The sequence below is a fragment of the Eleutherodactylus coqui genome, chromosome 13 (genome assembly GCF_035609145.1).
Source record: "Eleutherodactylus coqui strain aEleCoq1 chromosome 13, aEleCoq1.hap1, whole genome shotgun sequence".
In the NCBI taxonomy this organism is placed as follows: Eukaryota; Metazoa; Chordata; class Amphibia; order Anura; family Eleutherodactylidae; genus Eleutherodactylus; species Eleutherodactylus coqui.
In genome coordinates, this window is record NC_089849.1 from 93,702,188 (window position 1) to 93,727,764 (window position 25,577).

The window sequence follows — 25,577 nt, forward strand, 5'->3', positions numbered from 1 at the left end:
GCCCTTTCAGCATTGATGACCTGTCACCTAATCTCAGCCCCACGCTCACTGGATCGGGTCGGATGTTAACGGCTCCATCCACTTTGGAATCGGAGAAGGAAGTGCTATAGCAGACATAGCTGCCATCCATTTAGACTCCCTCTGTTCCCCTACCAAAGTACAGTAACAGCTGCTGCTCTCCTATTGAGACTTAGGCTGCAGTGTATATGTACAGCGATATGTAGAAGCTGCAGAAGACAAGATTGTTATTCTAACCCTTTTGCAAAAAAAAGTGTGTCTCCTGAAGGTGTCCATAGGCTTTAAATGCACAAGTTTTTCCAAATATATTGCCACAAAACCATATATAAATCTCCTGCCTTACAATAACCAACCTAGAGAATGGACTGTATTTCAATGACACAATCCTTGTAAGTCAAGGGCAGTGAAGGGGTGAATATCAGCATCCCTGGTAGCCCAGGCACTACAGCCGAGTGGTCCCATTAATGTTTCTGGGTCAGGACAGTAAAGAAATTAGTGCCATCATCATCCCTGCAGGTCTCGGGGCAATGAAAGGATTAATGTATGCATCTTTAATGGTTTAGGGTAGGAAAGGGGTTAATGTTAGTATTTTTACAGTATTCTATAGCAGAGAAACTCAAAAGTGTTATCCAGGAAGCGGTGGCTGGCAGTGCCAGGAAACACCAGCGTCGGAGGGGAAGCTGCTGCTCCGACCCTTGTGTAGTGGCCATTGCTTGTAATTGCAGGCACAGCTCTCATTGAAATCAATGGGAGTTGTGCTTGTAATTGCAGGCTGCGGTACCATTAATTTCAATGAGAGCCACTCCTGCAATTACAAGCACGGGCCTCTACACAGCGGTCGGAGCAGCAGCTTCCACTCTAACGCCGGTGTATCCAGGCACTGATAGGCGGCGCTGCCCACGTTGTACATCTAATGGTCTCTAATGTTTCTATGACTTCCAGATTTGTATTGCTACAGTACAATGCAAATCCACATAGTTCTTAATCTAGAAGAATCTTGGAAAGTTCCAGGATGGAGAATGAGTTTTAAACTGTAGTGACTTTAGTGTTGGGGAAGCCTTCCTCTGACTTTCCATTGGACTCTATGAAAGAAGACAATGATGACTTGAGAGCATCTATGTCTTCTTGGCCGTTACTGGTCTTCACCTCTATGGTCTGAATTGTGGTATTGACCAAGACTTCTGTCTTTGTAGTAGTCAACAAGATGGCCTCCTGGGGAGCATCAGTCAACGTCTTGGTGTCCATGCTTGGCACAGCTTGGGACATGTCATCTGGACTAATAATGGTCACGGAGCTTTCCTTTTTGGGAAGCCAAAAGGCAGCATAGAGGGGTTCCGAAAAGGTGTCCTCAAACCTGTGTAAGAGCTTCATGGCTTCCTTGACACCATAAAATGCCACGGTGCCTCTCTGGTAATTTATATAGACTCCAATCCTTGAAAACTTCTCTGCCTTTAGTGGGGTCTCCACATCACTGTGCCAGGCGGAAAAGTCTTTACCATTCCACTTAAGGGTCCATGAGAAGTCATTTCCAGTTATGGTGCTGTTACTCTCCGACCCCTTCCTGTCAATACACTTGTAGGTAACGCCAATGTAGATGACTTCCCCTTTGAACTCAACCTCGAAGTAGTGGCGACCCATGTAAAAGCTTTCTTCGCTTAGAACCTGGCGCCAGTGCTCAAACCTCTCCGGGTGTTCTGGGTAAGACTGTTGCCAAGGAGAAGCGTTGTTCACTTTACGGTTGTGCTGCAATAACCTCAGGAAGTAGTGAGCGGTCACCGGGTCCAGGGTAACGCTTGATTTATCTGTAGTCACACAAACATAAAAGAGAAGGATGAAGTTTTATATAAACTCACGACAACCAGTCATGTTTTTTTCACGAACTCAGTTGGTTGATCATGTAAGGCTTGCTGATTGGAATCGATCAGCAAGTAGGCCAATTGTTACTGATGGATCTTATAGGACCTCATTTTATCTAACTCTGGCTTTTGTCAGGACGGAGCTAAAGTCTCATGGAGCCATTGACAGGGCAAAGTACGCATGTGGATCTATGCCAAAAAGCTTCAGATTTCTTGAAGCGGAATTAGTCATGGAGAAGTCCAAGGCGAATTCTGCCTTGTGAACACACTTAGCAAAGTTGCAAAAAATGGTCGTCAATTTCTGCACCAAAATCCACATTAATTTTGCCATTGATCCGCATTTCACCTCTGTTGTGGATTTTGACGCAGTTTTTGGTGTGAATCTCAACATTAAAAAAAACGCTAACATGTGTACATGCCCTTATATTTAACCCAAAGCACCCACGACAAGTACTAATTCCCCTTCTGTGTCCTCTTTATTATCAGGGTGCACCCCCTTCTGCACCCCACAAGATCAGTGTGGCCTCCCTTCTGTGCCCCTCCTTGTGGTCCCTCTTCTCCCTGTAGTCACACAGCTCCCCTTAAGCTCAGGCCATGTTATGATCTGAGCTCCCTCTAGTGGCGGGTGGAAGAAACCAGAATTGTAGATTGTGTCTATGTAGTTGATTTGTAGCAGTGTACCAGAAAAAAAAAATCTAACTGATGATATAAGGATATTCATCAGCACAGGATTGTGGACCAAAAGGCAACACTGTGTGAAAAGGTGGACAATAGAGTTGAGCGAACATACTCTGCCAAACTTGATGCTCGTTCGAGTATTAGCGTACTCGATGGTGCTCGTTACTCTAAGGAGCATCAAGCCGTCTTCGTCCTCGCCCCAGTCTTTGGCTCCTCCCCGCCACGATGTGCCTGTTTTAGCCCCTCCCTGCCGCGGCACAGCGTGTGTCATTGGCAAATTTGTTTGTGGAGAGGGGGGGGGGAGAGAGGAGAGAGAAAAAAAAAGCTCGGGACCCGACGTCCCACATACAAAAATGCTCGAGTCTCCTATTGCAGCCAATGGGGTTCATTACTCAAGTAGAGCTCTCGAATTTTACGAAAAGCTCGACTCGAATAATGCGGACCCGAGCATTTGGGTGCTCGCTCATCTCTAGTGGACAATCCCCTTCATACAGTACAAGGTCTAGGCACAGTTTGGGAAAGGTCTTCTTACCACCCCACTCTATGCAATATTAATCAACTCTTAATAATATATACAGCAGAGTGGTCTTCTACTAATTAAGCTTAAATAACAGAACTATACTAGCCTGCTATATAACATGAAACGTTTCCATTTTTATCAAGTGTTTCCTCCCATCACACCTGTTCTGCAATGGAGACCTATTTCCCCTGCAATGTAAGTGCAGTGACCCCTAGGGGGTTTAATTTAGCCCAATATGGCGCTGGGGAGATGGGGCTTTATGTGCCATATTTGTTGGGAATCTGATGGTATTGTCAGGTTATGTGAGGGCGCAGGGGCTCAACCACGCCACGCACATGAGTATTAGGGTAATAATAAAAAGAAAAAAAAGCTGCTTTTGTGCTCGTCGGGATAAAAGGCGAAGGTTGTAAATATAATTACATTTATTTACATAAATAAGAGCGACGCGTTTCGGCGAATGCAATCGCCTTTTTCAAGCTCCAAAATAAACATACATACAAGTACAACACAGCAGGTATTTATATAGTCTACTCACATGCTTCCATAAGCTTTCAAAAGCAGCAATCAAGGTTGCTCCAAGGAGAGAAACCGGAGGTGTAGGGAACGCCCCTCCCGTCCCACAATTACTTTTTTTCTTTTTATTATTGCGGTTTATCAAGCACCCGCTGGTGCTTGTTTGCTGAATTCCTTTTTGCTGCTCTCCGTCTTGCCGCGGATGTGGGATTAAAAGAACTTGTTCAAAGCCTCTCTGGACATCAGGTTTATCAGGCTGATTTCCCCGTCAGGCACCGGGTGAGTTTACACCGATTGGTTTTATAATATTACATTATTCACCTGGCGCGTCCCTGACCTATTTCATGAGTATTAGGGTGCATTCACACGGGCGTATACGTATTTCGGTCCATGAAAATGCAGGGTATTTATGGGCTGAAATACACTGTTGTCTCGAGTCTTTCTGCCAACGACAATCTTTTTACTCGTGCAAATGTGTAAACGCATTTAGGACCGATGCACACGGACGGATTTGCATTGCAGAATCTGGAGTGGGTGCCACAGCAAATACCTGCCATAAGCATGTAATGCAAAAGCGGGTTTTCATGCCCACGAGCGGAAATCAATTGCAATTTTCCGCTCACGGGGGGAGAATTAAAAAAAAAAATCGAAGCATGCTCGATTTTGAGCCGGACTCTGTGTGGACAGCTTCAATAGAAGCGGTCCCAAGCTGCAACCCTTCCGCAATCATAATTGTGCAAAGGCCGCAGGATCTACGTCATCGCCTAGTGACAGCGCAGCATTATCTGTACTGTGCATAGGCGCTGGCCGGCACATCCGCAGCACAGATAAGAATCCGGACAGGGACGCAGGGGTCCCTGGCTGGGCACAGGGTGGGATTCCGCTGAACATCCAACCCGGCCGCGTGCATTCGGGCCTTATGCGTGTAATAAAAAAAAACGGACAGAATTGCATTGATTTTTGGGCTTAAAAAATTAATTTTAAAAATGTCCAAAAAAAACGCTCAAATAAAACAAAGCAATTGAAATCAATGGGTTCTATTCACTGAGTATTGCATGGGAAAAAACTGCGCACACAATAGTCTTCACAAATATGCTGGTGTGAAAGAGCCCTTAATCTGCTTAAGACAGTGGCTTTCTGCCATTTGGACCCCTTCCAGTCCTGACATAAGTCCTTTGCCTTGCTTCGTGCTTTCCCTTGTCTTTGGCTTCAGGGCCAATGACAGATAGGCAGCGAGACTCTATATAGTGTTTATTCAGAAACTGCTGCAGCGCTGCTTTATGAGGTCGTAAAACCAACAGTAGAGCCGCGCCACAAAAGTCCGCAAACTGACAAGTAACACCAGAAAACTCAAAGATGCTTGTGTAGCGATCATGATAACGAGAGCGCCTGACCTCCATAGACCTGCAGGGTACAGGTACAACTACAAGGCCTTGTGGGAAACTTCCACTACAGATGGGCTAGAAGTCAGTGAAATGAAGACATGCATGTCCTCTGCATTCAGGGGTGGGGGTCCCAAGGGTGCAATTCAGATGCCCTCCTTCCACTTCTACTAGTTCATATCCAGGCCCCAGCCTCCCATTACAAGGAGTGCGGCCTGCGAAACGCTGGGGAGTCCAGACATTGGGTTTTTTTGTACTTGTTCATGAATATTTTAAAACTTTGTGAAACTTTCCTCACATCCAGAAGCTGAACCTTCACTGGTTTCTAGGACGTTGTAGCACATCAGCGCACTTACATTTCAGAAAGTCTTCTCGAGTTGAGGGATCGGGAGCCGTTATCTTGTGGTTCTTTGAAACGATCGCCGACACCATGGTCTTTATCCCTACATCCTCTGCAAAAAAAAAAAAAAAGTATAAAAATAAAAATTGAAACACTCCAGATAAAACTGATACACTGTGATATAGTTATCGTGTTTCTTCTCGCAAATTAGTCCTACCCCAATTTTTGCCTATTTGGGGGAGACTTTAAATATAAGCCCTACTCTGAAAATAAGCCCTAGCTAGACTACATTAGAAAAAAAAAGAGAAAATGAATATATTACGTAGAAGGCGCCATCTGGGTCTCTCCCACTGCTCTCCGAAGTTCAATCAGTAGCTCCTTGGCCGACAACAGAAGATTACTTCCTGGTTGCCGGATTCATAAATTCCGCCTCCAGGAAGCAATTGCTCTGATCGGTTCAGTGAGCGCTACTCAGCCAATCAGAGCCATCGCTTCCTGGAGGCGGGATTTATAAACTTGCAACCAGGAAGTGACGTTCTGTCAGCGGCCGGAGAGTGCAGGATATGCGGTGGAGCAAAGGAACTTCGGAGACCAGCAGGAGGGACCTAGACTACGGGTGCTAAGTAAAATAAGACACCCCCTGAAAATAAGACCTAGTGTCTCTTTTGAGGTAAAAGACATGGTCTTATTTTTGGGGAAACACGGTAGTTCTGATGTGCAGTTTTATATTGTGACAGTTTTCCGCACTGTGTGATGGAGATTTAGAAATAAACTCAATGGAGGCTTCTACTGTAAATGCTGCACAATTTCTATCATGTGTAAAGAGGGGGCATTCACACAACCGAGGGCGAGTCATGCTCGACATCCTCAGGCTCGACTCACATTGCACAGGACACAAACACACTGTCCGTGTAGGACACCGCACGTCTGCATGCTCTATTCTCATTCGAGACACTCATGAAAATAGAACACGCTGTGAATTTTACATCTCGCAGCGTCCATGCAAGAGAACATTTGCCAGTGTAAAAACACCCATTTGATCTCATCACCTATAAAAAAAATGTGCAATATATATTTTATCAGTCACTGATCGTTTTTCTCTGATTATTTTTGCTATCGAGCCAATGCAAATTAAAAAAAAAAAAAAAAGCTAAGTGTAGCACCACTAATGACCACAAGGTGGCCTCATGGGACACATTCTGTCTTCAATTATGGCAATTCCTCTTGTAGATAAAAATAATTGTGCTAAAGGCATTTTGCAATTCCCATTAAAAATCCTCAGTCCTGTGGTTGTCTTACTGACCTCCGCTTGGGAGCCTTTTATGTTTGTTTATGTGCTGCTGTTCAAAATCAGCAGTAACTACTGTATACCGTTGTTCCAAGTTGGAGATTGCAATGCGTCTGTTTACTGGCCTCACTAATGGGCTTGGAAGTCAGAAGCCTGATAAAGGCCTCCATGTTTGCCATGTGACTCAGCCTATTAAGCCTCACTTCCTGCAGAGTCTAACAGGCTGCAGTACAATGCACTACATAAGTAATGCAGTGTACTATACTGGTGATCGAACAATCACATCCTCAAGTTCCTTTCAGGGACTAAAAAAAAAAATTGTGTCTAGAAAATACAATAAATTTTAACATTTAAAGAAAAAATAAAATATATATTTTTTTCCCCCATAAAAACAAAACCATTTTAAATGGATAAAATAATTAAAAAGTTTATAAAAAGCAACAAAAATACCTCCCCAAAAAATGCACTAAAAACTAATCAAAAAGTCCCATGTACCTCAATCTAGTAGCAATAAAAGCCACAATTCTTCCCACAAGACAAGCCCTTCACAGCAACGTTGCTGGAAAAATAAAAATGCTATTGATCTTATAATGCGGCGATGCAGATTCAATTGGTTTTCTTTAAAAAACGTGATTTTATTGTGCAAAAGTAGTAAAAAATTATTTGTTGAAAAATCTGTATATCCTTGGTATCGCAGTAATCGTGCTGAGCAAATAAGTCATCATGGTATATTTACCGAATGGTGAACGCTGCAAAAACAAACCCCCAAAACAAAGGGGAAATTTCTGCATGTGTTTTTTTTCCATCTGCCCCCCCCCCCCCCTCCAAAAAAACGAAATAAAAATAATACAAAACATTATATGTACCCCAGAATTGGGCCATTAAAATATACAACTTCTGCCAAAAAAAAGCCCTCATACATCTATGTCAGTGAGTTAGGTCTCTTACATTGTGATGATGCAAATCACTCTGTGCCCTTAAAGGGGTTGTCCCACGGCAGCAAGTGGGGTTATACACTTCTGTATGGCCATATTAATGCACTTTGTAATATACATCGTGCATTAAATATTGGCATGCGCAGAAGACCTCTGCAGCGCGAGCACGCCGGAGCCGGACAGAAGAAGGCAGACAGCGCAAGCGCATCTAATCCCGGCAGAAGGCAGCTTTGGTCGGCGCCATGGAGACGGGGGCGCCAGCACCGGAGGTGGTAAGTGTATAACTTCTGTATGGCTCATATTTAATGCACGATGTATATTACAAAGTGCATTAATATGGCCATACAGAAGTGTATAACCCCACTTCTTATCACGGGACAACCCCTTTAAGGCACAAATAGACTAGTCACTAAACGGTTAAAGGCGTTTTTGAACAACTTAAAGCTGGGTCACAACCACTTCGTCCTTCCTGGTTGCTGCTGATAAGGTCATGTGACAGCTGCAGCCAATCACTGGCCACAATAGTGACCATGTAGAGCCAGTGATTGGCTGCAGCAGTCACATGTCCTGGTCAGCAGCAACCAAGTGGGATGAAGTGGTTGTGAAGCAAGTAAGAGAGCTATTCGGCATCATGTGGCATTATCGATTTTCTGTTTCACCATCTCATCTCCCACCATGAGGGACCAGTCATAATAAATAGACTTGTTAAACCAGTCCCAGTGCCCAGTGATTTACACCCGCCAGTCGAGAACCCCCAGACCATCTAGTGTGGCGGTGGTCGGCTTACACAACTACAACAGTCAGCCAAAGGAATCCCGCACAACACATGAACTTTTGGACAGCCATCTGCCATCCGTCCGTATCTGTCAAACCCACTGATGTCACAAGTGGCGGGCAGAGAACGGACTAACGCTGCTGTCACATCTGCGGTGCTTCCGTTTTCCTGCTCCATTATGGGAACAGGAAAGGGGGATCCCCTGGCCGAACGGATCCGTCTTATGACAGAACCAAACAGCGCCGAAGAGTCCCCACTGACTATAATGGCGTCCGTTGGGTTTCTGCTCGGCTGTCCAGCATTTTGCCGTAAGAAAGTTGCGTGCAGCGCTTTTTCTTCCGGTATTTTGTGCCGGAACCTCTGAGCAGAAGTCCCAGCGCAGATGTGAAAGTGGCCTAAAGCTGGCCTTCTAGGCTGTCCAGAATCCTCAGTTACTAGAGAGCGTCCGGCCAGCGAGGGTCTATCTGGTTGTCCTTGTGTGCTACAATATCAGTCACTACCGCTACAATATCTACAGTGCGGGGAGGAGTCTACAGCACCAATCTGAACCCCGCAGCCTCCTCAAACACCGGACGGCTGTTGATCTTCAAGGTCATTACAATGTAAATTCCAGTGTAAATATTTACTTGCCTGCACCGTGCGCTCCGAGCTCCGGCGCTGCAAGTAGTAAGTAAGGTGCTTTTGGATGGAACGATTATTGGTAAAAACAACAACAAAAAAAAAAGTAAAAAAAAAATATATATGTTTCAACGCGCGAAAGTGAGCGCAACGCACGAAAGTGAGCGCAACGCACAAGCCAACAACCGAAAATAGTTCACTTTTCACTTGTTGTTCACTTTCTGCAGGCATAAAAATTGTCGGCCCGTTCACTTATCGTTCGTCGTGTGAATGACCGAACAACTGAACGATTTCTCGTGTGAACGAGCCAACGCTGTATCTTTACCGGCTGTCCGAGCCAATGAGCCAGCGATGAGGTCACTCGCTTGTTCAAACAAGGATCGGCTCGTCGCCCCTATTCGTCACCATTTGTTTGGGGATTTAAAGGGCAGCTTCACCAAACTGAATACAACAGCCCAGAGTGCGGAGAGGACAATAAACCCGTTCTATGGGTTTCCTGCATCTCAGCCTTCATGATCACAGCTCACTACCGCCCCCTGCTTGCTCAGGATCTATATACAGTATTGTCCTTTGTAGTGTTTATAGCACACGCTGTACAGCAGTAGAAACACTACAACTCCCAGACTGAATATTGGAGCTAAGCTGAACTGTTCGGTCTGTGTCACACGGGCGTATTTGAGCGCAAAAATTTTGCCCGCACAATACGCAAAAAATAGAACCCATTTATTTCAATGGGTACATTCACAAGTGCATATCTTGTGTGCACAAATTAGTCGCACGCAAAAAAAACACGACTCAGTGTCATTAAACTAATTGGCCATCGCAATGGCTGAGCGCATGGGTATGTGCGGTTTTTTTTCTGTGCGCACAACTCGCACACTCAAAAGAGTACAGTGAAAAATGCCAAAATGCACGCAGAAACACAGCGGAAATACACACACGCTCACGTGACTCAGGCCTTGGGCCGGATTTACACTGGTGTATGCGCATTTACACCCCATAGACCCCAGGGGCCGGGGTACTTACCCTCCTTGGCAAACTCCTGAAGATTGTTAGTGTAGGAGGTCTGCAGGTCAACAATGACCTTCTGGGTTGAATCACTCACTACCTTCTTGATGCCCGACAGCTTGTCTATAAGTCCGATGTAGACGCTGGGGAGGGTGTCGTCCCCGGTAGCCTTCTTAAATTCACAATATTCCTGCATACAAGGAATGACATTTCCAGAAAGGTTATAAGAATTGTCATGATTAATCAAATATGGATGAAACAAATGAAAACTAAGAAGCTGTAGAACGACCCAGCAGCATTCATTACAAGCAGGATATTCAGAGCAGCATGCTTGACTCCTATGAACAAGATGCAGCAACATATCCACAGCACATAATGTCTTTAAGGGACCTTTCATCATTTACATCAGTTCTCAATTAGGTCTTCCATGTGTCGCAAAATCATTTAATGAGACAAAGAAAGTCTAAAAATTCTAAAACCAGAATTGTAGTGCCACAAATGACCACCAGGTGGCTTTGAAAAAGACAAATATAATTTGTAGGTGGTACTGGTTAGAAACCACATATTTTATACAGAGTTTGCCTTTAGTTCTGCCAAGCTATTAGCTAGAACTAAGAAATAACTAAATAGAATGGTTGTTTCTGGGGAAAGTTGGGTAAAAGTCTGCGGCAGATGGGACCTCGTGTTCATCGGCACTAAATGCAAAATCTGCTTATTGACGATAGGATATGGGGTATGAGATCAGGATCTGAGAAGCCAAGGGACTAGGGTAAGATTGGTCATATTAGTCTGTCATCCAGCTCTCCCAGAAGTACAATGTTAAAGGGGTTCTCCAGTTCTGACCCATTAACCCTTTAAGTACACGGTCTATTTTGGCCATAGGGACACAATGATGTTTTCAGCTCCAGTTTTCAAAAGCCATAACTTTATTTTTCGGTCAATAAAGCCGTCCATAAAAGGGCTTATGGCATCATACAACTTATTCATTTCTTTTGGAGGATAAAGGGAAAATGAAAAAATAAAATAAAAATCAAATTCTGCTTTTTTTTTTAACAGCGTTAGGGCTCTTTTTACTGTCGGCCGATATACGCTACCCATTGAGGCATTGGTTTCCAATGCATCAGTCCAGATGGGCGTATTACCGATGCAAGAAAACATCCGAACAGCAAAGAAAGTCCATACGGTGTGCATTTTGGCTGCCCGTTTTCACCCCAGCTGGAAAATACAGTTCTGTAACTAGCTTCCAGCCAGAATACAGCGGCGGCTCCCATATACTCCTATGGGAGCCTATGTTAGCTGCCGGAGAAGGGAGGTGGGAGGGAGTTTAGCAGCGAGTCCGCTAAACTCCCACCCCCTTCCCTCCTCTTCGCCCCTTGCCGGCTGTTTGCAATGGGAGTGGGCGGGACGGAGTGGGGACTAGTTGCTAAGATCCCACCCCCTCCCATTGCGATGTCTCATAACTTTTTGTTTTTCCATGGACCTCCGTGAGGGTTTGCTTTTTGGAACGATGAGCTGTAGTTTATAATTGCACCATATTGGGGTACATACGGCTTTTCTGATCACTTTTATGGTTTTGTTTGAAAGACAAAATAAGCATTTTGGCTCATTTTCTCATTAGTTTTTCCTCCTGTCCGGCTGCCTTCACACCGCCGAGATAGTCGCGTGATGTGAGAGTGAGTGAAAAGACAGAATTATGAAACCAATGATTTTCAATGGTTCCATTCCCGTTTACGAGGTTTTGCAATGCTGCGAGATTTGAAATGCATTTTTAACATTAGAAACGCTTATTGACTTTTGCGCATGCGTCAGTGATGCGATTTGTGATTTTTCACAAGGTAAAGCATCGCTGATGGTCAAAAATCGACTGAACAAAACTGCGATTTTGAGGCAATTTTCTCATGGCGGTCGCTGGTGTGAAGGAGCCCTTACAGTTTTTGTCGCATAGGATAAATATTGTGTTCAATGTATGTTTTTTTTTATTTTTGTTATACAAAAAGGAAAAGTTCGCTAATTTTTTTTTTTTTAAATTAATTTTGTACATGTAGGGAACTTAAAGCAGAAGAGCTCAGATCACTATGATAATGCATTGCAATACAGAAGTACTGCAATGCATTATCTCTTACCAACAAAAAGCTGATCGGTGGGGATCCCAAGAGGCAGACCACTGCCGATCTCCTATTAATGGCCATCAATAACTCATAACTGGACAACGATATTAATTTCACATTATAGCATTTAACTAAATAGGATGTGGGTCAAGAGGGGCGTCGCCTCTCCTTAAGGGGATCACCCAAAAAGTGTGTGGAGACACCTAGGGGGTGAGTGGATCAAGGAATGGCATAGTCTCTCACCAAGAAGAACACCCAGAAGGGTGAAGACACCTGAGAGGCGAGTGAGGAGACTTATAAGGCCATGCATGCTCCTCTGGCTCCTCTGCAGCGCCACCTATTGGATGGCAGCATTCCTTTAAATTAATGTACCACTTTTTAACGAATCTGTAAGACAATGATTGGGAATAGGATGCAATGTGTCCAGAATAATATAGCCCATGCTCATTGCTTTTCATACCTGAATGAAACAGAAGTCGCTTGAGTAATTTGCAATGCTTTCCACTTTGGCTTTAATCTTCATAAGCTCCTTGCATTTCTGCTTGAGGTGCGTCTTAATACCAATGGACTGGTTGATAGCCGCTTTCTCTCGCTGTTCCAGGAACTCCAGCACTTTGGAATGAGCCTTCTTGACTGCATCGTGAAGTTCTTTAAACTGGAGGTCTGTAGCTTGTTTGGCCTCCGCAACAGAGTTCTGTGATTGCAGAAAAGGAGAAGGGCTCCAATATTGGCAACTTCAAGGGGTAACGTGTCTATACATATTGCAGTACTGTGTAACCTCCTCTGTGGAGCTGCCAGGCAACAGCAGGCTGAACAAGAGGGGGTTAAAGACTATGGGGCAGATTTATAAAGACCTGTGTTCCATACACCTCTCTTCATATTATCCCCCATCGATATACAATGTACCCAATACGTGTAGGGACGCACCCCTCTTCATATATTAGGCACAGCTAGGCTCCTCCATGCACCTATGCCAGCTAGGAGCCAAAGTAGTTTTCTGGCATACATTACACATACTGTGTTTCCCTGAAGATAAAACCCTGTCATATTAATTTTTGCCCCAAAAGAGGCACTAGGTCTTATTTTCGGGGCATGTCTTATCATACTTACCTAGCAGGAGCCGCCCGGGTCCCTCCCGTTCAACTAAGGAGCTCTTGCTTCAATCCTCAGCCGCCGACAGAAGATCGCTTGCTGGTAAACTCCACCTCCAGCAAGTGATGGCTCCAATTGGTTCTCGAGCGCCACGGCTGGGCCAATCAATGCAGCACTCGATGAACCAATCACAGTCATCACTTGCTGGAGACAGGGGGTTACAAACCTCGTTACCAACAAGCGATCTTCTGTTGACGGTGATGATTGAAGCAAGAACGCTGGGGCTCCAGAGAGCAACAAGAGGGACCCGGACGGCGCCTGCTAGGTAATGTTTGGGGTTTTTTTAATGTAGTGTAGCTAGGGCTTATTTTCAGGGTAGTGCTTATATTTCAGACCACCCTCCCCCACATACACGCTCCCCTGAAAATCAGGGTAGGACTTATTTTAGGGGTAGGTCCTATTTTCGGGGAAATGCAGTTTATAGGTCAGTCCAGCAATGATTTTAGGAGAGAAAAACTTGTGATGGAACCTACTATCCATAGGAATAATTTATTCCTCCTCATGAAATTAAAAAGGTACAAAATGGACCTATAGATTTGTACGGGTGCCTAATTACTGATCTATAAAACAGGAATCCATTAACATGGCCATATTTATGAGCCTTTAAGAAGAGTCACCCAAACAGGAGGATAATACCAGCTCCAACATTTCCGGGCTGGCCAAATTGCAAGACCTACGCCCCTGCCAACCAGGAGGTTGGATTACACACATTATAGGAGACTGAAAACACTATGGGCTATCATTTGTTCCTTAGGAGATAATTACCCATACGGTTAGAACGTGTAGCCTCTCCCAGAACTACAGCTAGATCGTCAATGATAAGAGGTGCAATAAAGCAGTTCTAGTCTAAGACTTAGAAAGGTTGTACAGAATTATAAAAGGTGATTGGCTTCTTCCAAAAACACCCCCATAGCTGTTCATGGGAGGCGAGTGGCATCGTAGCCCTTATTCACTTCAGTTCAGTTAAATTACCAGACAGCCCACGGACAGGTGTGTTTTGGGGGGAAAAGCAATCATATTTCTAATGCTGTACAACCCTTTAAAAATGGAGGTTACCGCAGAACTGCCAAAGGTTTGTATCAGCAATGCAGAAGCTCTGGTATTTTATAGCCTAGTCTTCCAAGATGTGATACGTTGGTTGTCCACTCTTGTGAGGTCATCTTTTCCTACCTGTATGGACGTGGTGTTCGCCTCCAGCTTGACTATGGCATTCTCTGCACATTTCAGCTTCCACTCGTATTCTGTGACCATCTCCTGAACTTCTGCCTGCAGGCGTGAAAGAGGATAGCCATTATACATTAGTCATTGCATGCAGAATGTTCTAGAATATAATGCACACAACGAAGTTTCCTATAATCCACGATACAAATAACTTACAAAATATTAAAGAATATTCATTAACCCCTTAATGACCAAGTGTAGTTAATATATGGCGTTTGGTCCTGGGCTTTAATCCCGGCGGAGTGCAAATGTACGGCATGGAATTAAAGCATCTGCTCCTGCAATCAAGCAGAAGATGGTTATGTCCACAGCCAAGGATCCGGAGGAGAAAGGAAAAGCTATTTTTAACTATTCTTGCCTTCTCCTTTTCAAGCTACATAGTGCTCAATGAGCACTATATACTAAAAAGTGGAAGTGGAAGTATTATTTCCACTATGCGACTCGGTGCCCCCTGTTACAGCAGAGCTGCAGGGTTCTATCAGACCCTGATCAGCTGTTAGTGACTGATGTCACTACAGGTAGATGTTTTTCCCTGTTTCTAGGGCTCCTATACATGCCACAGCTACAGTGGAAACGTATACAAATAAAAAAAATTGGAAAAAAAAAAAAAACACCATGTGAATGACCCCCAGAGGCCTAATAGGATGTCATGAGAGATATAGATAGGAAAAGAATAAGAAGTTTAAAAAAAATGTAAAAAAAAGTTACAGAATAAAATAAAAATACATATATAGCAGTGCCTTGGCTTAAGAGTTTAATTCATTCCGTGACGGAGCTTTAACCCAAAACACTCAGAAGTCAAATCTATTTCCCCATTGAAATGAATTGAAACGCTATTAATACGTTCCAGACCTCCTCAAAAGAGGGGATTGGTATGCCCCAATATTTTAAACAAAAATGGCTGTGATTGGTTAATCCAGTGCTGTGTCAGCCAATGAAAGCCAGCGCTGGATTAACCAATCAGAGCATTAGCTTGCTGGAGGCGGGGTATTCAAGAACAAATTTATTCAGAAACAAATGCTCGCTTGGTTTTGAGAAGGATGAGGCAGCCTGCAGCAGCACCGCAGGCCATCGCGTGGACCAGAACGCCGGTGGGGGGTGAGTATTAGACACACACACCCCTCCCCCGAGTCAGTGTGAGATTCCCAGAAACAGTGGCGTGCACTATCTCTGGTGGGGTGCAGAAGGAGGCTTGTAACCTGAGTTTTTGCTCTTAAATCAGAGCAAAAATTCGGGAGAGAGAGCCTGCTAGCAAGTCAAGAAGCTCGCAAGCCAAGGTATGACTGTATAAAAAAAAAAGCAAAGGGAAAAAAAATTACCTGCCAACACCAACGAAGACAGTCGGCGTATGCACCCTGTAATCCACAACTATACAAGTTATATTTATCAAAATGAGAAATTCAGTCTCATCTTTATTTTAGCATAAATATACAAAATTTTAAAAAAGCACGGACGCCCGTGCTTCTCCATGGACAACTTGAACTGCAGATCTTCTGCACAGGTGCCCCACGCGGATTCTGCAAATCAAATCCGCCCGTGGACATTGGGCCTAAGTGTGACAACCACACAAAATTTTGCAAAGAAGAAGGTCTTATAAAAGATCATTGTCGTCACTTGGAACACGCTGATCTGGCTCGTGCGCTGGTGTTATCAGCAGCAACAAGCAATGTTACACTTTACTATGTACACACAGTTTTCTGGCCCAACGTGATCGTCATCCCAACCTGGTATCATGACTAATATACTTATCGAGGAGTTAATCAAATTATGGAATGGAATTTTTATGCATGATTTGCACACAAGAGGAGTGCTGGGTCTCTTAAAAGGGACAAGCTTAGCTATATGTACATAGAAGCTCATATACCCGGCTTTGCCCGAGTTAATTTGATACAGCTGTTTATGTGTTGTTCACGTGGAAAATTTAATTAGGAAGTCGTGTTACTTCAGAGGAACTGAGGAATAAAATATGTATACACATAGAGGGGTGGTAAATTCTCCTCAGGCTGCATGTACCGATGTCAATCTGCAGAATGTGCCACCCTTTCCACTCTTCTCATTTAGGACCTAAAGAATGCTCACGCCCAATTTCACAATTGTATGATACCAGGAAATTACATTACATAGGGGTGTACTTACTCTTGCAATTAGTATTGAATAATCGAGTTGTGACCCCTTTACTTTTCCTATTTAGGACCTAAAGAATGGTTGTGCCAAATTTCATGTTCGTACGACACCGGGAAGTAAGAGAATTAGTGGCGAGTTAGTCAGGGCATACATACAGAGCCAGAAATATTTAAAAAAAAACAAAAAAAAAAAACAACCCGATAAAAGTCACTTTGTGCATGACCACGTGCGTGAGATACAGTCATGCACTCTCACTACCACATGTGGCAATAGCCGGCTCACGCAGACGGGTAAAATGTTGAGCGATCCCACAGTGTTTTACGCATACGGTCATGTGAATGAGCCCTTATGCACAGCTCAACTGCTGCAGATTATCATTATATACCTCAGCTGCTGAAGAACCTCATTATATACACCCAAAGAGATGGAATTGCACAGCATAAATTGACATGCTGCAGATTTAAAGGGAAACTCAACACCAGTGAACTCTATAGACTAAATTTATGGGCTAATAGAAGTTGAAACACTGAATCTAGGGACATGAGTATCATACTTGCCCTCTGCGCTGCTCCCCCACTGTCCAAGCCCATGCTGCAGGAATCCAGCGGACTACTTCTTGCCTTTCACACAAGTGCAATTATTCCACAACACGCAGCAGAATTTTCCACTGTCAAGAAAATTCTGCACCAAAACCCCCATGTCTAACATGACGCAGAATTGAAAGTGGCTTGATTGTGCTGGAAAAGGGAGGTGGGAGGGATTTTAGCAGAGGCTCCGCTAAACGTCTTACCCCTTCCCTACCCCTCTCCACCCCATTGCCGGCAAAGGGAGGGGGCTGGAGATTAGCACAATAGCTAACTCTCTCTCCCTGCCCGACGGTATTCTGAGCTGAGGCGTATATGCGCCGCAGCACCTGCCATCTAAACGGGCGACAAAACGAGAGATGCAGCCATGACTTGGTCGTGGCTGCCTCTCATTCATGCGATTTTGGTCTGCGTTGCGCGGCTCAGAATCACATCGCCTGTGTGAAAGAGCCCTTAAAAGATTCAGGAGGGAACTATGTTTATTAGGAAGCTAAACACTAGAACAAGGCGGCATAATCTGAGATTCCTTGGGGGAGCGAGGTGGGACAGGATCAATGCCAGGAAATATTATTTCATTGTATAAATAGTAGATGCTTGGAAGGAAAATCAGCAATAAGTGACTTCAGCTGTCTGGGATAAACACTGGTTTATCATAAGAGAGGAATACCACAAGGGCAGACTAGATGGACCGGGGGGCTTTGTCTGCTGTCAATCTTCTAGGTTTCTATGAAATGCCTGTACTCATGCCACAGATCCCGATCGTCTAGAGCAGGGCTTCCCAAGCTGTAGTCCTCACAGACCCCCACAGGCCATGTTTTCAGGATATCCTACAGTAACACCAACTGTGATAATGTCTGAGCGAATCCTGAGTACATGATCTGTTGGGGTCCAGGAGGACCAGAGTTTGGGAAACACTGGTCTTTAACACTATATGAGGCATCTGGTTACAAAGGTCGTGGACAGTGCTGCAGAGCGCTCTCTAGGTCATTGTAACTACTGTAATAGTAAACCATGACTATCATAAACATTATAGATCCGGTTACATCATCCTAAAGCCTGTTTTTTCATGCATTTAATGGGCAATGCACATAAATAAATCCACCCTTCTTCCTAGTTCCCAGGGCCCAAACCTATGATTTGCTGGGTGTATGGTGTTTAACCCCTTAAGGACTCTGCCCTATTTTCCCCTTCTCCTCCCCACTTTTGATTTTAGCTCACCTTCAGAATAATCATAGCTTCTTTACTTTTCCCGGAGGGCTTGTTCTAGCAGGACAGGTTGTATTTTTCAAATTCCCAATTCCGACATCCTTGGGAGGAGGGATTTGGGTGTCTTGTTTCTACGGTCTCCACACTGTGGCAAAAGTGATGTGATAAATCTATTCTATGGGTCCGTAGGATTGTGATGACCCCAAATTATATAGTTTTACTTTTGCTCTACTGCATTTAAAAAAATATTTTTTTTCCAAAGATATTTTATTTTCTGCTGCCATCTTCTAACAGCCATAACTTTATACTTCAGGCGACATAGTTGTGTGAGGGCTCACTTTTTTTGTGGGTATGTCCTGTATTTCCTATTGGCATCATTTGGGGGTTTGTGTGACTTTTTGATCACTTTTTATTACATTTTTTAGACTGCATGACCACGAAGGCGCAATTTTGGCATTGTGTATTTTGCTTCCCCCTCACACAGTGAACAATGAGTTACTTGGATAGATCACACTTTTATCAATGCGGGGATGCCAAATGGGTTTTCATTTTTAAAAAGTTATTATAGGTAAAAGTTTGTTTTTTTTAGTTTTTTTTACTGAACTTACGATCGTTCGATCCCTCATACAGTATAATGTAATACCACAGTATTACATTATACCGGATTTTGACAGGCAATCTATAAAGGCGTGACGCAGGCATTAATTCACGGCAGCTGTAAATGCCCTAGAGTCGTCCCAACAATCATTGCTCTTGCGCTTTCACGTAAGAGCAGTGATCATTCACTGAATGCAGATGAAGATCTTTCAACAATCCAACACCATTCAGAGTAGACCCCCCACCTCTCCCATCCCTATGCCCAAAACTATATAAAAGAAATACTCACCTTGGCCTGACCGCCGCCATGGCATCTGACAGTCGACATCACCTGGCCAAAAGGCCTTGCGATGTCCCTAAACAGCCCACATCACCGCTGCTTAATTATTCTCTTGACCCCACAGCACTAATGATTGGAAACCCCCTTTAAGGAATGTTACCAGCCTGGCCATGGCTGCCGCTCCACACACACCGGGACAGGATACATGATGGGGTGTTTTAGGTCACACAACGCTCAGCCTCAAGTGACATGTCAATCCAGTTCTGGCACCGCTATGGACCCATTGGTGGTGCCCGTTTTGAAATCCACATCCCGTAGATTGTAAGCTCTTGTGAACCGGGTTTCACCTCTCTTGTTTCAATTGTTGAAGTTTATTACTCAGTGCACAGATGTAGCAAGCCTTATCTTGCCCGTTGTGGCTACATAGATATTGTGTAGCCCAGCAGTCATGGGCTCCGCGAATAGTGTAAAGTAACAAACCTTCGACACATTATACAAACAGCTGCCGTGTTGTGCCGGGCATGTGCCTGCTGAACACATCTGTACCCTCCTGTGTTATAAAGTGCTGCGGAATGTTTATTATAACTGGTGTGGAACTTCTGTCTAAAACTTTGTTTATGGCTTGGTGCGTTGATGCAGACAGACCACTTGGATGGCTTCATGTCTACGACCGTATCGGTCAGGCGCTGCGGGTCACCCCACAGTGTTTTACCTGTATTTGTAGATTGCGTATGGCACATGCCTGCGGTCATGCACAGTGTGCTTTTTTTTTTTTTGTTCCCCCGATCTGTTTCATAATGGGTTGTGTATGCCACCCATATGCCGGGTATTGTGCATGGACAGCGTTTCATACACAGCCTATACAAATGTATAGGGCTCACGCTGCGTGGTACGCAGAGGAATAGAGCATGCTGCCATCTATTTCTCGTACGTATCCACACGCTCATGTGCGTGGATCAATGAGAGTCCATTGAGCTTCATTGACTGCATTCACCACGTATCACGTATCTGGGCAACACATGCATGGTACGCAATGAAAACATAGTCGTGGGCATGAGCCCTTACCCAGCTAGGTGCCGCATTTCTTCCTTTTTATCTCATTTCCATCCATGCTGCCGCCCCTTTTTGCATTAGAGCACCAATGACACCTTTCTGATATGGGGAATTAAACATCAGTAATACGCTCACACATAGCACAATTGTTGCAGAATGTCTGCCTGAAAAACAGTGTCAAACTCCTCATCAGTGCGGATTATGTCACGGAATCGGCCGTGTATCCACATTGAGTCGCTAGGCAGGTGATTTGGAAGTTGCATCACCTGACCAGCGCCTAGAGGCCGCCGGGTGACGAGCGGTGGGGAGCGAAGTATTGTGAGGTGAGCGCTGTAAATGTTAAATCATCTGGGAGGTATGCAGGCGATTCCGGGTTACAATGAGGATTTTGACACATATTTATTATGGGTAAATACTGCAGAATTTGATGTGGAATCTTCTGCTGTGGAAACTTCGCAGCATTTCAGCTACATGTGGACATACCCTTGGGCTGGGTTCACACAGGGCGGAAGTGCCGTGCAGAAAGTCTGCAGGCAATGCTGCCCGTGGCTCCTAGTCCCGGGACTAGCCAGCAAAGTGGACGAGATTTTGCAAAATCTCGTCCACACGCTGCGGCCAAACTGCACAAAAGCTGACATGCGGTACGAAATTCAATTTTTTCTCTTTTCGCAGCAGGCTTTTTCCTCTCTATGGGGAGAGAAAGCCGCAGCGGAATGCCGACGGCGAAACCGCTCCAAAACCTGCGGCTAAGGGCTTATTCAGACGACCGTTTATCAGCTGGGTTTTCATGCCCAGCCGATATACGGTGTCCCTCTCTGCAAGGGGAGGAAGCTGGAAGAGCTGGGAGCAGTGTACTGAGCTCCCGCCCCCTCTTCACCCTCTGGTGGGAGGTGGTGGGGACGTAGCTACGTTTTGGAATTTAGCTCCTCCCTGCCTCCTCTCATTGCAAATAGCGGAGAGAGGCAGGAGCTCAGAGCACTGCTCCCGACTCTTCCAGCCTCCTCCCCATGCAGAGAGGGACGCTGTATATCGGCCAGGCATGAAAACCCAGCCGATATACGGTCGTCTGAATAAGCCCCGTGACCCGAGCCTTAGGGTACATTTTTTTCAGCCAAAACTAGGTAGGGTTCACAAAGAAAGAAAGAATAAAAGGACGGGCACAACGCCTCCTTTTTTTGGCCCACTCCTGGTTTTGGCTCTGAACATCTGCATGTGTGAATGCAGCCTTAGGCCAATTTCACACAGGCAAGCGCAATATCAGGCTGCGATTTTCCCACTGATTTTGTGTAAAAAACGCCTCACATCACTGCAGGGAAGCAGCAATCCTCTGCCGCGGCTTCTAGCCGGAGCGGAGTATCGCGGAGTGCTCCCCATTGTTTTTAATGGGAAACATCGCACTCTGGGCACCTCGCACGCCTTGCAATGCTTTGCCGGCACCATTGAAAACAATGGGCGACGTGTTCTGAGGGAATGCGCCGAGATGGGACATGCCACGATTTTTTTTTCCATGCAATACGGTGCAAAAAAAAACAACTGATAATGCTAATGTGTATGACCCCATTCAATATAACGGGGTGCATATTTGTGCGTTTCTCAACATAAATTTCGTGCAATCTTCTCGGCCGCGTGAAAAGTGCCTTACTGAGCACTGCATTATGCCGATACGGGGAACGGACAAAAACTTTATATTCTTAAAATTATGAATGTGGCATATATTGAAAGCAATGATCTATCAGGGACATTTACCAAGCCTGGCATTTCCGACACTAGGCAGAGTATAATTTCCTCCGGCACAGGATGCGCTTAATATATGAAGAGGCGCGGTCATCTCCATGTATTCAGCGCATCCTGGCAGCTCCGGGTGCCTTATCAGAAATCTATGCCAGGTCCGACCTTACATACATTACTGGTATAATATACACCAGTTTCTGTTGGTCTGGGATGGCCACACACCCTCCTGACAAGCCCCGGCCATGGTTTCCAAAAAGGAGAAGTCATAACTTTTTGCATAAATACCCACTTATACAAAAATGTGCTACTTTTTTATTTTTAAACACACCAGAAACTGGCATAAAACTCTTTGTAAATGTACCCCCATATGTATAGTCACTTTATAGACTAGAAATGGGTTTATATCTTACCTCCACCTGCTTCCTTGCCTTCGCACATGGGATTGGATTGTGGTCTTTGTGGTCTCCCGTGGCACAATCCTCGCAAATGCATATCAAGTGCTCTTTACAGAACCACTCCAATGGTTTATTATGGGAGCTGCAGGATCTCAAGGCGGCATCATTCACAGGATGCACCAGCTGATGAGTGTGCAGCTTGGGGTTATCAAGGTGGGGTCTGACATGAGTAGTGCAGTAGTTGACCATACAAGTAAGACACGTCTTAACAGCTTTCACCTTGGTCTCCAAGCAGAAGTCACACCAAACCTCATCGCTTGTGTCCTCCTTAATCTTCTCTGTGGAAGGATCATTTATATGTTCTGACGATGCCGAACCAGTAATAGTCAGCGGTTGCAGTTCTGCTGTTGAGTGTCTTTTAGATGTCTTGGCCACCTTGTCCTCCTCACCTTCGGCCATAGATGAGATTTCTCCCCAGCTCTGGCTTTTGGAGACAGGTTTGGAATTCACTACTGTGTCAGCCATGTTCAAGAAGCTGCAAGCTTGAGTTACTAACTTTTCTGCAGTCTCAGAAACAGACTATCAGGTTTACAGGGAGCCACACCTGCCTGAGTAACTGAGCCAGAGGCGTTTAACTACTCGCGTGCCAGGAAAGCCGGGGAGGAAACAGATAATTACGTATGACTGTTGTTCTCCTGGCAAGCCACTGTGAAAGTTTTAGGCATGTGCCTGGATTGCAAGAGCGAGGTCACGGAGCATGCTAATATCATCTGGGTATTTTCGGCATTTGCAGAATTCTCCTTAAAGTTTTCGTAAGCTTTCAACTAGTTTTCTACAATACCCCAGGGTGTCCTTACCCGCACAACTGCTGCTGTTTGCACCCCGTTTCATGTCTGTAAATTCTGATTTTCAGACCCTCTTCCTCATTTTTGTGTTGCTCTGCTGTTTGCAATCCACTTTTCAGGGAGGGGCGTGTAACAAGCCTCGCATTCCGTCAGTAGTTCATGTCCTGACTTCCCATGCTACATTGCACTGGCTCTGGTCCAATCAGCAGGGAGCCAGTATCTGAATGCCCGCCCCTCTGATTTGCCAGAATGATTCAGGCATGCAGAGACGTTCTGAGTGAATGCTTAGTAATGCCACTATAATGTGTGTGAGTGTAATATGTGCATAAACAGACACACACCCACATGCTTAAACAGTAGGAGAGGCAGAGCTTGCGAAGATCGTTATCACAGTGACTGTAGATCTGTCAGCCTGCAGCCTTTAAGTGCAGGGGTGCCGCTAGTTACAATAGCTTCTCCACCTGTTGCTATGGAAATGTCACTGTGTCCTTATTACTAAGGAAGCTCTGTACCTAACAACAGAGAGGGGATTGCAGAAAAGCTGGAACGGAGACCCCTGGTTGCAGTTACTTTAAGGCCGAATGCACATGGGCATTCACGGATTCTGCATGGGGAATCCTGCATGGAATCTGCCCAGTGTTTGCGGGTACCTGCCTTTGATCTTCATCTATACTGTGGATGGTCCACATGGCTCTCCGTCGGACATGCGCAGTACAGATTTTTTTGTTAAACTCCTGCTTTTCCCGCAGAATCCACGGCCCATCTGCAATGGAAGCCGTCCATGTGAGAATCGCAAGAAAATGTGAGCATGCTGTGATTTTTCATCCTCGAGCAGAAACCGCAATTGGTTTCCACCCGTGTGCATGAGGAATTATTTTTCCATAGCATGCTATGGAGGGTTATTGCCGTGGAACCCGGAGGCGATTTTTCCTCCACTTACAGTAACCACAATTGGTTTCCGCAGGTGTGGAGGAAGTATGGATTTCCCATAGCATGTTATGGGTGCCATTTGCTGCGGATCTGTGGTGCGGACGATCACCGCAAATTCCGCACCAAATATCTGGCCGTGGGCAGGAGCCCATACAGGTGTTTTTACAGCTGGCCGCATGCACAAGGGCAGGTTGGATTCTGCATTCGTGAGCCCGCAGCGGAATCCGACCCTGTGCCTGGCCAGCATCTGTGCGTACCTGTATTTTCTTCTGCTTTTCTGTACTGTGGATGGTCCGCACGGCTCGCCGTTGGACATTCGCAGTACAGATTTTTCTTTTTAACTCCTGCTTTTTCCGCGGAATCTGTGGCCCGTACGCAATGTCAATTGAGGATGGGCCACGGGTCGGACGGCTTCCATTGACTTCAATGGAAACCGCCTGGGTGAAATCCGCAGGAAAATGGAGCATGCTGCAATTTTTTTATCCACAAGCGGAAAAGAATCATTTCAGGAACTTAGCCCCGCCCCCTCCCATTGCAAATAGTGCAGAGGGGCAGAGAGGGGGTGGAGAGGGGGCGGGAGCTCAGAGCACTGCTCCCGGCTCTTCCAGCCTCCTCCCCCTGCAGAGAGAGACGCCGTATATCGGCCGGCGTGAATACACGGCTGATATACGACCGTCTGAATAAGCCCTAAATGCGAGGTTGGTGCACACGTTTGCCCTCCTGTGTTAGTAAGTATATGGCCGTTTTCAGTGATTGCTTGTTTTTATATTTCCCTTCCTGTGATACGTATTTTGTTCCTTGAATTAAACTTTATTGAACTTTTTTAATATAATTTTTTAGTCCCTGAAGGAGTCTTGAAGATCCGATCATTCAATCACTAGGATAACACACTGCATTACTTATAACAGCAGCCTATTAGAACATAGGCTCTGATTGGTTCTCAAGTGCCGCGGCTCAGCCATTCACTGCAGTGCTCAATGAACCAATCACAGACATTCAATTCGATGGCTGTGATTGCTTCATCAAGCTCTGGCTCTAATAGGCTGAGCCACGGCACTCGAGAACCAATCAGAGCCAGCTCTTCCTGGAGGCGGGGATTTTGAGCCCCTGACCAGGAAGTGCTGTTTGAAAACTACAAGCAAGTCTGCCAGTGCTGCCGAGGAGATGCGCAGCAGAGCCGACAGCGCCTCTTAGGTGATGTATTGTGTTTTTTTTTTTGTTGCAGCGAGGGATTATTTGGGGAGTAGGGCTTATATTTCAAGACCCTCAGAAAATCCCGGCAAAAGAGAGCTACAAAGTCACACAACATTGTAGCGACACAAAATCGTGATATCGCTGCGAGAAAATACAGTGAGATTGCACAGATTTTCTCACGGCGATATAGCTGTTGGTTAGGTCAGTAAAAAGGCGTATTGTGGAA

The 25,577-nt window shown here is 45.1% G+C and overlaps 1 protein-coding gene across 2 annotated transcripts; it reads right to left on the reverse strand.

The window, feature by feature from the left end:
* Positions 1–281: 281 nt before the first annotated feature.
* TRIM16 (tripartite motif containing 16) lies at positions 282–23,337 on the reverse strand. 2 transcript variants are annotated; one of them, XM_066588077.1, is made up of 6 exons: positions 23,240–23,337; positions 14,362–14,457; positions 12,500–12,733; positions 9,950–10,121; positions 5,324–5,419; positions 282–1,820 (listed from the first exon to the last, which is right to left on the reverse strand). In XM_066588077.1, the coding sequence occupies exons 2-6, from the start codon at positions 14,440–14,442 to the stop codon at positions 1,045–1,047; spliced, it is 1,359 nt and encodes a 452-aa protein (XP_066444174.1). In that variant the 5' UTR covers positions 14,443–14,457; positions 23,240–23,337; the 3' UTR covers positions 282–1,044. The 2 variants fall into 2 exon arrangements, with proteins under 2 accessions (XP_066444174.1, XP_066444173.1); XM_066588076.1 differs by lacking the exon at positions 23,240–23,337 and adding an exon at positions 22,398–23,226.
* Between the last annotated feature and the right edge of the window lie 2,240 nt (positions 23,338–25,577).

Excerpts from the sequence above, each read along its gene's own strand:
- TRIM16 (XM_066588076.1), bottom strand. The coding sequence starts at position 22,907 with ATGGCTGACACAGTAGTGAATTCCAAACCTGTCTCCAAAAGCCAGAGC. Across the intron at positions 12,734-14,361 it reads CGAACACCACGTCCATACAG|AACTCTGTTGCGGAGGCCAA; the intron begins GTAGGAAAAGAT and ends CTGCAATCACAG. Across the intron at positions 10,122-12,499 it reads GCGACTTCTGTTTCATTCAG|GAATATTGTGAATTTAAGAA; the intron begins GTATGAAAAGCA and ends CCTTGTATGCAG.